Source organism: Myotis brandtii, unplaced genomic scaffold (assembly GCF_000412655.1).
Source record: "Myotis brandtii unplaced genomic scaffold, ASM41265v1 scaffold12507, whole genome shotgun sequence".
Taxonomy (NCBI): Eukaryota; Metazoa; Chordata; class Mammalia; order Chiroptera; family Vespertilionidae; genus Myotis; species Myotis brandtii.
In genome coordinates, this window is record NW_005354390.1 from 2880 (window position 1) to 15721 (window position 12842).

A 12842-nucleotide genomic window follows, 5' to 3' on the forward strand; every position below is an offset into this window, starting at 1 on the left:
GTGTGTGTGTGTGTGTGTGTGTGTGTGTGTGAGTGTGTGTGTGGAGGGGGGGGGGGGGGGTTTGGGTGTGACTGAGGACCGAGTGGATGTACCCAGAACACTATTTGCGGACCTGGACCCTTGAAACCCCGGGGTCTCTGAAAGCCTAAACAAGGCGAGTACTCCAGGGACAACAATGGAGGATTCATTTTCTCTTTGTTGTTGTTGTTGTTGTTGTTGCTGTTGTTTTTGGAATTGAATATATTGGGGGAGACATCGCTTAATAAAATGAAATGGAATGCCATAGGATAAAATGGAAGGTGTAAATACATAAGAAGCTTTGCATTGTGGATGAAAAGGGGTCACATGCTCACCTGACCCACTCACAGGAGGCCTGGCCTGGCCTTGCAAACTCTGACACCTAAAGTGATCACCCAGGATGTGCTGAAATTAAAAAGACTTTTTAAAGTAGAAAGCAGTGTATAGTGAGTGTGTAGTCACGCCCTAGGCCGGGTATCTTCCCTGAGAGAGATCATCTTTGACCTTACTGGTATCTGAGCTTATTGTCTTTCTATGCCTCTAGAATCACATGTCTTTGGACTCGTGAATGCCACGGTAACAAGTCACTTTCCTTTTTTCCAGTGCCCTCAGAGCAAAGCCCAGGGTCCCAGGATAGAGAACACAAATTCGCTCGTTGCTAGTGTTGTATATTTTTTTAAAAAGCAAGGGACACATGAATAAACAAGTGGAAAATCAATTTCCTCTCCCTCTCCCTGTCCCTCTCCCTCTCCCTTCCACTCAGTGGATAGAGCATTGGCCTACTGACTGAAGGGTCCCAGGTTCCATTCTGGTCAAGGACAGGTACCTTGGTTGTGGGCACATCCCCTGTAGGGGGTGTGCAGGAGGCAGCTGATTGAGGTTTCACTCTCTTTGATGTTTCTAATTCTCTATCCCTCTTCCTTCCACTCTGTAAAAAAAAAATCAATAAAATATATTTAAAAACAAAATGCCAGCTGCCAAGTTACTGGAGGCAAAATGGCGGCTGCCTCCTGCACGCCTCCCCCCTCCCCCCACTGGGGATGGAGCCCACACCCCAGGCAGGTGCCCTTCACTGGACTCGAACCCGGTACCCTTCCATCAGCAGGACGACTCTATCGGCTAAGCCAAACCAGCTAAGGCTAAACTCCGAATTTTGACAGAAAGGATGACTTGTTTATTCCCACACAACTGTGGACAAAAGGGGCCACATGCTAACCCAACCAGCTCAGGGAAGGCCTGCGTGGCCATCGTGCAAACTGAAAGGCCTAAAGCAACCAACCGCAGGGATGGTCTGAAGGGAGACTGTTACTAAGAGCAGTTGTGGTGGGTAGTCGCGTCCTAGGCCCGAGTCTTCCCTGACAAGGTCAGTGTTTACCTGAACCTATGGTCCTTTTGCATCTAAGACACAACATACCTCTGAAATGTCAGAGGAACTTGTAACATCCCGTCAACCCCGCCCTGCCCCCCCCCACACACACACACAAGCAAATGCGCCTGGGCGCCCTGCAGGACAGAGACCATAAATTCCTTCATTGCTATTGTTATCACGTGTGTTGTTGCCTGTTAACTAACTATCCTGTGCCCACCTAAGTAAAAGAAGTAGGTGTGGTCCTGGACGGTTTGGCTCAGTGGGTAGAGCCCGACGTCCACCTTAGGGTCCCAGGTTCGATAAGGGTCCAGGGCGCATGCCCGCCTGGGTGTCGGGCTCCAGCAAACCCCACCAGGGGGCGTGCAGGAGGCGGCCGATCCAAGATTCTCTCTCATAGATGATGTTTCTCTCTCCCACCCTCTACCTTCCTCTTTCCAATCAATAAAAATATTTTTTTTTTTAAAAAAAGAAGTCTGCGTCTATCATTTTAACTTTGATCCAATCCCAGAGGTTTCCCCCCTCCCCCCGTCCTCCCTCCCTCCCTCCTTCTGTCCTTCATCTCTCAACAGTGGATTTCCTGTAACCCACTTACTTCTCCTCCTTGGATTGTCACTTATAAAACAAAACCTGGCGGGTTTTGGTCAGTGGGTAGAGCATCGGCCTGGGGACCAAAGGGTCCCGGGTTTGATTTCAGTCAAGGGCGCAATCCCGGGTTGGGGGCTCGATCTCCAATAGGTGTTGTGTGTTCGGGAGGCAGCGGAGGGGTGATTCTCTCTCTCTTTGTGGATGTTTCTATCACTCTCTCCCTCTCCCTTCCTCTTGGAAATCAATAAAAATATATTAAAAAAACAAAAAGTTAGCTTTACTATTAGGACGGACTGCACTGACCACGACTGGTATGTACTTACGTCTATAATGAAGTCCTGGTAGGGTTTCAGTGGGTCGGAACTATCCGTTGCTTTAGTTAAGTCGTTCCTGTATTTAACTAAAAACAAGCCAAGGTTTTTCTCTTCTTTTGAAATCTTCAACCTCAAATCCAATTTTGTGACATCGTCCTGCACTTTGAATAACGAGGCCAAGAGAGTCATTGGCTTTGGTGAAAATCCTTCAACATTTCTACTGACTTTGTCAAATTCTTCCAAACTTGCATTAGCAGGTAAACCTGTCGGGATAGGAGCATTTTTCACTCGTCTGTGCGGTGGGTACATTTAGTGAACGACACCCACACGCTACACCAGCCACTGCTTTGCTGGTAGAAATGCCTGTGGCCAGGACTCAGTGTTGGTCCAATCTGGTGCCCTCCATCCACAGGGACTAGTGATGGCTGCTGGCCTCACGCCCCTCGCCCTGTACACCAAGGGGAGCTGTAAAGCGTCTGGGTCCATTTACTGGCTGAGCAGGGGGCAGAGATGGTGATCAGGCCCAAGGGACACAACCCAATGCAAACTCTTGGCCACTCACTGACGTGCGACCATAAGACACCCACTCCTTCAGCCCTGGCGGGGCTCGGCTGGTTGGAGCATCACCCGTGCACCAAAAGGACACGAGTTCAATTCCTACTCGAGCATGTATGGGAGACAACAGACCAATGTTTCTCTCTCTCAAAAAACCTTAGAAACAGGTGACGATTTAATAAAAGAGCATCCATCCGCTCCAACAACTGTCTGTATTCGAACTATCCCCAAGTTTCCCCACACAAGATGCACAGATGACCCCGTTCTTTCTGAAAGTAAATTATAAGTTACTAAAAAGCTGCTATGCCTGCCACTCTGAGGGCCTTGCATGTGTTAACTCACCAAACCAGCCTCATTAGAAAGAGGCTGTTACTTTCTCCCCAGGTTTATATTCAGAAACTAACAGTCGAGGAACTAACCCGCGTCACAGAACCGACAAGTGGCAAAGGCTCATTCAAACCCCGGTCTGGCCGCAGAGGCCACTGTACCACTAGCCTACGCTGTGTCTGAGTTGTCCCCCACTCGTGACAAAACTCTCCTACCTTGTCCTCAAAGTTTATTTTAAAATACTCCACTTCTCCTCTGAGGATTCTTCAGCTGAACTAAACGCATGCCCTTACGGAATGCTGAGCCAGCGTTCCACCCGCCCTCAGTGCAGACACGTGCGGCCGGGCCTCACCTATGTAGGGAGCCACGCCGAGGTCGTAGATGAGGTGAACCAAATGACTGACATGATTTCCAACCAGAATCTTTTTCAGTTCCACCCAGATCCTCTCTCCTGATATTCCGCCCAGGCCTTTGGCATTTTCTGCAATTGCTTCCAAAGTCTCAGGGTCGTGGTCACCAGGTTTGTCTACAATCCTCCCATAAAACCTACAAAACAGAATTCTCAATGTATCCCACTGTCGGCACACCAACCAGGAAGCTGTTTCCAACCTCCCGGCACCTTCCCCACCTAGTGAATCACACACACACAACCACCTATGGTCTGTTCTCTACCTTCTCTTTTTTCTACATGAGAAACCCGAAAGCCAATAAAATACGAGTAACTTCTTAAAGCTGGCCAGAACCAGGCCGCCCGCCTCACTCACTTCTGTCACCAAGGGAGTTGGAGGGGCATCCAGCGCAGTCCCTGAGCTGGGACAGGGGAGGAGTGAAAGGGGCCCCTTGTCCAGGCGCCCAAACAAGGCCGAATGCGACCCGAGCAGCCCAGCCCGAACGCTGGCCTGCCTGTCACATTGGGAATGAATGACGTTTCTAATGTGACGCCTGTCCCTGACGCTGGAGTGTTTCACAGCATCTCAGAACTGACCTCAAACCACACCCGTCCATCCATTCACCCTTGGCTACGTCTCCCCTGGAGACTCACTTGGATGTCACCGCTTCGTGCACTGACTACGTACACGTCATGGTCAGAACTGTATTCTGGTAATAACTATCGATTTTAAACATTCTTACCTGAAATATCTTAAAATTCTAAGGTAATCTTCTTGTATCCTCTTTTTAGCATGTCCAACAAATCTCACTTTCTTATTCTTTAAGTCTTCATAACCATTGAAATAGTCATATAAAGTACCATCAAAGCCTGTTCATGGGAAAGGGGAGAGAAGTGACAAATGGGAACTGGGAAGCAATGTGGCAGACCCACAACTGGAGCATCACTCAGCCGTGAATAGGGATAAAACCTGCCACCTGGGGTGTGGGCGGCCCTGCGGGCATTAGGCTCAGGGAGTGAGTCAGACAGAGCCGATGGCAGTGCCCTTGCTTCACAGCCGGCGGGCGGCAGTCGAATGCAGCCACTGTGCCCCGGTCTCTGAGGCAGCCTCGCGGGTGCGGGCATGGGCTGCAGAGCGGGCCAGGAACCAGGGTTCCCCAGGCGGGTACACCAAGGACCGAAGTGAACACATCCCCACGTTACCCAGGAACATCGAGTTGACAGTGAGGTCTCGGCGCTCGGCGTCCTGCTGCCAGTCCGTCGTGAATTCCACCTCCGCGTGTCTTCCGTCCGTGACCACGTCAATCCGCAGGGTGGTGATCTCAAAATTTTCGTTATGCAGCTGTAATTACATGGTTTTCAAAAATGAGGCTTCAGATTCACCGACGGGGAAACAAGGGCGAGTCCTGACATTAGGCAGTTTTCTTCTCAGTCGGCGGGCGCACAGGCACGACACAGAAAGGCACCCAGGACACGCACAGACGGATCCACAGGCTCTTTTCCTAAAAAGATGAGTCTGATACAAAAACGGCCACTGGGACAAGTGATGTGACAGAGGGGAGAAGCCCTTACAACAGTGGATCCTGCTGCTTCTGGTTCAAGCCAGGCTGCTCTCTGAAACCTTCCTGACGGACCCCGTGTGCAGAGAGCTGTGTCAGTTACAGACTGTAACCACTGAGCGAAGGGCGGACAGAGGAGAAACGGGGAGCACAGCGGGCAGCTGCTCGCCCCTCACCAAGGAGGCTGCTGGGAGGCCTCCGTCCACCTTGGCTGGAGGGACCGTCTGCAGCGGTGAGAAGCCGAGTAGCTTCGTGACCGTGACCTGCGCTGAGCCGTGAGAACTCAGCAGGACCTGCGCACAGACGTGCACGAGTGAGAGGAGAGATGGCTGCAGTGCAGTGAGGAAGGGGCGGACGGAGAGAGGGCACTGCCACGGAGCAGACATGGCGGGGGAGCAGCAGGGAGCAGACATGGCGGGGGAGCAGCGCAGGGTCTCACATGCACACGGGCGCCTGGAATCTCCGCACAGGAACTGGGAGCCAAGCGAGCACTCCACGGCTGCTCTGGAATTCCTGTCTCACCCACTCTCCCCTAGGGACAGCTGGTCTCACTCAGAATTCCAGAACTCAGGAGTCTGAGGCACAGGGAAGCGGCAAGAAAAGGGTTTGAAATGTGAAGGCTCTTTGAGACCTGCTATGAAAACAGGGCTCCCAGGACGCCGCCCGCACCAGAGCAGTTAGCCCACGGAAAGGCCGATCAAGAGCAGACACATCTTGGACGGCAGACAGAGAGGATCATGGGAGTGATCACCACGATGAAGTGAAAAAAGTGACCAGGACCTGCACCCCCTCCCCCACTTGGTTTTTAAAACGCCAGACAGCAGGCTATTCTAACTGGAGGCTCCGCAGATTTCCCCCAAAGACACGCCCTACTGATAGGACCAGGTGTGTCAGGTCTGAGTGTGTCAGCTGCGAGCAAAACCATATGGAGAGTTTGTCCAAGGGGGTCTGCAGGCACCTGGGGAGAGATGGAGCGATTAGTTCCTGGGGATGGCAGTGGTAAAATGAGGGGGGTTTCCAGGTGGAGGAAGACCGATTTGTGCAAGCCCAGGGCTGTCCTGACAATCTGATGAAGGCCAGCACCCAGGACACCCAGTCTCCTTTTAGGCTGGTCAAGTTCACGACTTCTCTAGAGCTTCCTGTCTTCAGCTGCCAAGCAGAGCACTGCTCTCTGGAGGGTGACTGGACATAAGGAAAACCCCGGGAACCTACTCAGAGAGCCTCACAGTGTCTAGGTCAAGGGTAGGCATCCGTGAATCTTAAATTTGGGAGTCAAAACCAAGAATGCTCTCAACTCAGGCTTCCTTTTGTCCATTGCTTGGTTCCAGGCACCAAACCTCTGGGCCACAGGAGGCTCTTTCATCTAATGCCTAAAAGGAACAAACCTGGCCCTAGCTGGTTTGACTCAGTGGACACAGCTTTCGAATGTCTCAGTTTCAATTCATGGTCAAGGGCTCAGATCTCTCTTGCAGGCTCAATGCCCGGCCCAGGTTGGGGCATGTGCTGTAGCAACCAATCACCTCTCTCACACATCGGTATTTCTCTCTCTCTCTTTTCCTCCATTTCACTCTTTAGAAATCAATGGAAAAATATATCCTCTGGTGAGGATTTAAAGAAAAGGGAGAGAGTGACCACAGGAAGAATCTGGGGCATCAGCTGGGAGGCCAGTCAGCAGAGTCGACTTTCACCACAAACCACCTCCCACTCTTTGCAGTCCTTTCCCTCCCGCTGCCTTAGCTGCGGAATCCTGCCTTTCCTTCCTACTAATGACCTTCCTGGAGCCCAGGACCACCTCTGACAGATGGGGAAGCTGAGACAGGCTCACGTGTCAGTGGGCCCAGAGCTTCTGTCTGGAAATGCTCCATCCAATGTGGCTTTTCCTCCTCCCTCCCTCTTCCTAAGTCCTGGTCACTTAGATATCTCTCCCTAAGGAAGAATTCACACACCCAGGCTCAATTGGTCACTCATTGAGCCAGTTCTGTTACCCATCCTGACAGACGGATTTTAAAACATGCTTTCTTTGGGTGTGCACAGGATGACACCATTCAAAGCACCTAACAAGACCACTTCCTTGACATTCTGAAGCTGTGTTCACTGTTACACAGCTCACCTGTGCTTCTGGTTCAGACGGCCTCAGAGGAAGGAGGGAGAATCCATGTCGAGCTCCCGGAGGTGCCACAGCCTGAGCATCTGAGAGAGGAATTGGAGAAAAAATTGTTGCTCCTCCTCCTCCTGCCTTTCCCACTCCTGCTCCTCTTCCTCCTCCCACTCCAGCTCCTCCCTCTCCATCTCCTTATCCTACTCCCATTTCTGCTCCTCTTTCTCCTGCTCCTGCTCTTCCCTCTACAACTCCTCTTCCTCCCCAAACTGCTGCTCTTCCTGTTCTTCTTCCTCCCCCTCCTTCTCCTCTTACTCTGCATCACTTCCTCCTCCTCCTCCTCCTCCTCCTCCTCCTCCTCCTTCTCCTCCTCCTCCTCACCCTCCTCAGCCAACACATTGATGTAGGAGATAGAGAGACTCTGCAAGTTACTCATCTGACCCAGGAAGAGAGCAAACATCCCCAGGGTGGGCAGGTCCCAGGTGCAGTTCACTTCCACCTCCTGGATGCAGTCGAGCTGCACCCCATGCAGGACCCTCCTGACCCTCTGGAAGGGCACCTCAGAAATCCTCAGTGTCTTGCAGCACAGGTGTAGAAACCCTTCCCTCTGCTGGGCCCATTGGATGATGTGCATGAAAAACATAACCCCATCCATTTCACTGAAGTTAAGGTCTAGGAACACCTCCAAGGGAGCCAAGGGGTGCTCCATGTTGGGGCTGGAGCTGTGCACAGCCACTGGTCCTGTCAATGAGCAATTCTGGGTGCTGTCCCCACACCACGTTCTCCAGAAGTTGGCACCTGAGGTCCCCGTCAAGCCCCATGGGAGGCGAGGGGGTGGGACGGGCACAGCCTCAGGTCCCAGCTGTTTAGTATTGGGTGGATCAGCAGGTTAAACTCCACTCATCTATCCTCTTTTCCCCCAGAACTGTGGACCTGTTACCGAGTCAGTCCCTTCTGTTGCTCTCCATCAGGATATGACGTTTCTAGTGAATATGGCTGCAGACCAGACATTTTCCAATGGGCGTGGGCATCCCCAGGGCAACCTGGGCTGGGAGCTGCTACCGACCAGACCGCCCCAGGGAAACCTCACTGAAGGACAGCAATGGGACTCTGAGAGGGGGCACGTGCTCTTCAGAGCCTTCCAACACTGGAAGTATGCGGACCCCCTACTGAGCGTGCACACAATGTCTGCTCCTCCGTCACTGGCTGCAGCCGGATGTGCTCACCAAGAAGCAGAGCTTGGATAAGCTTCTGCTGGAGAAATTCATGACCTGCATGCCCCTGGAGCAGCAGGTCTTGGTGAAAGAGAGGCTTGTGCAGAGCTGTGAGGAACTGAATGTCTTGCTGAGAAATAAGGAGAAACCCAGGAAATGGGTGAGTGGGACCCTTATGATGGGCAGGGAAGAGGAAGGCCAGTAAATGTACACAGCGGCATTCTTTAATTTTCTGTGTTTTATTTTTTTAAATATATTGTTGTTGATTTCAGAGAGGGAGGGAGAGAGAGAGAGAAACATCAAAGATGAGAGAGAATCATTGCTTGGCCCCTCCTGCATGACCCTGCATTGAGGATCAAGCCCACAACCCAGTGGTGTGCCCTGGCCAGGAATCAAATAATGACATCCTGGTCCAAAGGTTGATGCTCAACCACTGAGCCATGGTGGCCAGGCCACATTAGCATTCCTGAGATGGACATCTTCGAACATTCTATCTCCCGTCCTGGGGCTCACTTTCCCAATGACCTCAGAATAATCTCAGGGGGTAGACTTGTTGGTTCTGCCTCACGGGTGGGGAAACTGAGGCACAGACCAGGTGCAGGGATGGCGCCTTTCTCTCCAGGGAGCCTCTGCCAATGTTGGGAGACATGTTTGGTTGCCACCATTTGGGAGGTTGTTATTTGATTGATTGATTGAAACAATTCTTTTTTTAAAGAGAGAATGAGAAAGGGAGAGAGAGGCAAACATCCATGTGTTGTTCCACTGAAAGTGTGAGTGTGGAGTAGGACACACGCAAGGAGTATGATACATCCCCGGTCTTGTTTAATTTTCTCCCCAAAGAAGGTCGTCACCTTGCAAGAGCAGAAATATCTTCAGGAGAATTTCTATGTCCAGGTGGCCACAGACAAAGTTGGTGCCACAGACCACGTGTTGGACTTATCCCTGAAGTCCCGATCCCCCATCGGTCAGATGGGGGTACAACCTGAGAACAGCCAGGAGGTCAACGGAGAGCTAGGGTACCAGCCAGGAACCAGTGATGTGGTGTGGGGACAGGTGAGTGTGTGATGCCTTAACCTGGGGGACAGGTGGGCGCTGGTACAAGGGGACTCAGTGACCACAGCTGCTACAGCATTTGGGACATTTGACACAGGATAGAAAGGGACCCATGAATGCATCCAAAGGAAGCATTAACCCCATGGGCATTTCTGAACCAATGTGGTCCACGGGCCAATAAAAATCTAATTTTCCTCTAGGCATTATCAAGAGTGGGGAGAGTGGGGTCCAGAGTTGCTTTGCCTCCACAATTGGAGGCAGCGAGCAGTTGAGATGACCAAGAGAGGCAGCTTAGAGAATGAAGACTAAACACTGTTGCCCTGGCCAGTGTTGGTTAGTGGTTGGAGCATCAGATCCAGGACTGCAGGGCTGTGGGTTTGGTTTCCAGTTCAAGGGCACATACGTGAGTTGCAGGTTCCATTCCCTGCCCAGTTGGGGTGATTGCAGGAGTCAACCAGTCAATTTTTCTCTCACATTGATGTTTCTCTTTGTCTCTCCTTCTGTGCCTCTCTCTCTCTCTCTCTCTCTCTCTCTCTCTACTCTCTCTCCACCTCCCTTCCTGGCTCTCTAAAAATCAATGGAAAAAATATCCTGGGGTGAGGATTAACAGCAATAAGAAAAAGAGTTAGGAGTGTAATGTATGGGCTTGACGTAAAGGTGTGATGGGTACACATAATGACACACTTGGGAGTTGGGGGTGATGGGGTAAGACCCAAGGAAGCCTAGGCAGAGCCACAATGTGTGCTGTAAGGTAATCTGGTGTCTCTGGTCAGGGAGATGGACAGGGCGGGTGAAGGAGGGACGGAGCTTCCCACCCCTGGCTTCAGACACGTGTTTATTTTATTTTATTTTATTTTTTAAATAACTGCATTTTTTAATGGCAGTAATACAATTATTGGATAAAGAGACCAGGAAGGAGGGACGGAGCTTCTCACCCCTGGCTTCAGACACGTGTTTTTTTTGTGTGTGTTTTTTATTTTATTTTATTTTATTTTTTAAATAACTGCATCCTTTAATGGCAGTAATACAATTATTGGATAAAGAGACCACAGGAGAAAGGGCAGGTGACATTTCTGGAAGACAGATACAGCGTACAAAAAGGGAGTGGAATAGAGCCATGCAACGATCATTGTAAAAATACACTACGTTATATACATATGTGTACCATCAACTTTCTGAGATAGTATTTACACTTTTGTTAGAATCCTGGTTAGAGAACAAATTTTTAAAAGCTTGGTCTGATGGCAAATGAAAATTTGGGGTAAATTCATAGCCCCGTGAGGTTCTTAGGCTGAATATCCAAGGAGGGCTCCAGCTTCTAATTCATCCACAAATTTGTTTTAAAAAATTATTTAATTTGCTTTTACAGAAGAAAATTCTCTGAGAAGGAAACAAACCCACAGCCACACTGTGTATTCTTACTTATTGTACAAACACCACGGGCTGCAGCCCTCTGCTCAAGGCCCGTCTTAGGCGCCTGCTTCATGGTCCGAAAAGTGTGGACACTGGCAGGCTGTGCACGCCGGGCCAGGGTGGCACGCCCTCTGGAGAGGGGGTGCCTGTGGTGGCGGCGGGGGTGGCAGCAGCCTTGGGCCCGGGCCGGTTGTAGTTGTTGTATCTGTCCCTAGCTGTGGTGGAGCCCCCGTCTGCACAGGCCTTCCCTGGTTAGGGCTGTTCCAGGGCAGACTTCCGGACAAATGGGGGCTCCTTGGCCTTGGCCACTGAGCTCTTGCCATTGCCCTCAGAGCCCTTGGGCTGGGCAGCCCCTTTCAGCAGCAGGCTCTGCAGCTTTACCACCTGTATTGGGAGTCCTGGGGTCATAGAGGTTGATGCCGCTCAGCACGCGGCTCTGCCAGCTCCCACTGCCCTGGCCCAGCCCACCAGCCTCCAGTACTCGGGGGTCATAGGGGGCGGTGGCTGCGGGAGAGGACTCCCCACTGGGGCTGGCAGCTGGAGAGGGCGCTTCTGCAGAGCCAAGCTTGGCAGCGAGGGAGGAAGCAGCAGAGTCTGCTGGTTTCTGCAGCCGAGGGTCAGTGGGCGCCTTCCGCACCTGGGCGTCACTGGGCCTGTCTCTGGGGCCGGGGGCAGCAGAGGGGCCAGTGGCACTGACAGTCTTGAGGATTCGAGAGAGGAGCTCGAAGTCAGGCAGGTTGGAGCCGGATGGGCCGGGGTCCGTGGAGGTGCCTGAGTGCTGTCGGGGGTTGGAGGGACCCACAGTGGAGGCCCGATGCAGCCTGGGGTCTAGGGGAGGCATGGACTGCAAGGCAGCTGGGACAGGGGGCACGATATCCTGCTTGGGGATGGGCAGGGGCATCAGGTCCTCGGGGTTCCACAGCACGGTGCGGGCGAACCTCGGCTTGCTCAGGGTCACATCCTTCTTGATGTGGCTGAACTGCTGCAGCTGCGACCGCGGGTCCCGCAGCGGGTGCCCGGGAAGGGGGTCCAGGGGAATGTTCACGGCCTTCTCCCGCAGGGCCCGCTCCCCTTCCTCCTCCTCTGCAGGGGGTGGCCCAGACCCCTTGGAGCCGCTGGGGCCCGCGGGGCTGGAATGAAGGCCGCCTTCGGGCTTAGGGGCAGGCAGGGAGCGAGCCAGCTGAGGGTCGGAGGGCCCCGTGTCTCCGGGGCCTGACCCGCTGGAAGCCTCAGTGTGGCGGGTGAGCCTGGGGTCCTGGCTGAGGCGGGGGTCAGCCAACCGGCCTCCTGTGGGGTGTCCCTTCTGGAGGCGGGGATCCCCCAGCCCACAGCTGCTCAGCTCCCCGACAGAAGCCTGGGGTCGGTTGGACGTCTGCTGCCTCAGGGTCTTAAGGATGGAGGTGACACTGTTCCCACCGTCGTCCTTGTCACTTGAGTACCAGTTTCCAGTGTCCCCCATGAGTCCCTGCTCCATCTCCATGCCTTTCTGCTGCTGGTAAAAGTTTTCATAGAAGTGCTGGGCTGGTGGGATGGGGGGCATCATTCCAGAATGTGGGGAGTCTCCAGGGCCATAAGGCATCATTGAGGGGCTACCAGGTCCCATGGGTGGGCCAGGGTTCGTGCCAGGGCCCAGGGGCATGTCGGGGTGCATGTCTGGGTGCATATCAGGGTGCATGTTGGGATGCATTGGGCCCCCCATTGGCCCCGGGGGCCTCATATTGGGCCCAGGGCCCATTGGCCCAGGGGGTCCTCCAGGTCGAGGGAAACGCACACCCAGCTTCTCAGCCAACTGTCCTGTGGGCCGTACCATGATCTCAAACAAGGAGGGGATCTTCTTGTTGTCCATGTCCTGCTGCTGGTGCTGCAGCTGCTCAGGGGACAGCCGCTCATGCACTGACATGGGCATCTGCAGGAACCCAGGGGGCGGAGGAGGGAGTGGGGGTGGGGGG

The 12842-nt window shown here is 52.9% G+C and overlaps 1 protein-coding gene and 1 pseudogene across 1 annotated transcript; both read right to left on the minus strand.

Annotated features, from left to right (window-relative positions):
* Nucleotides 1-2206: 2206 nt before the first annotated feature.
* Nucleotides 2207-4925, minus strand: LOC102242809 (CCA tRNA nucleotidyltransferase 1, mitochondrial; the record flags this gene model as incomplete). The annotated part of the gene is made up of 4 exons (XM_014534166.1): nt 4760-4925; nt 4300-4426; nt 3521-3714; nt 2207-2549 (listed from the first exon to the last, which is right to left on the minus strand). Coding segments are annotated over exons 1-4 (674 nt in total), but the record flags the coding sequence as incomplete, so codon positions are not given.
* A 5771-nt stretch (nt 4926-10696) lies between these two features.
* LOC102243117 overlaps nt 10697-12842 on the minus strand; it is a 3622-nt pseudogene continuing 1476 nt past the window's right edge.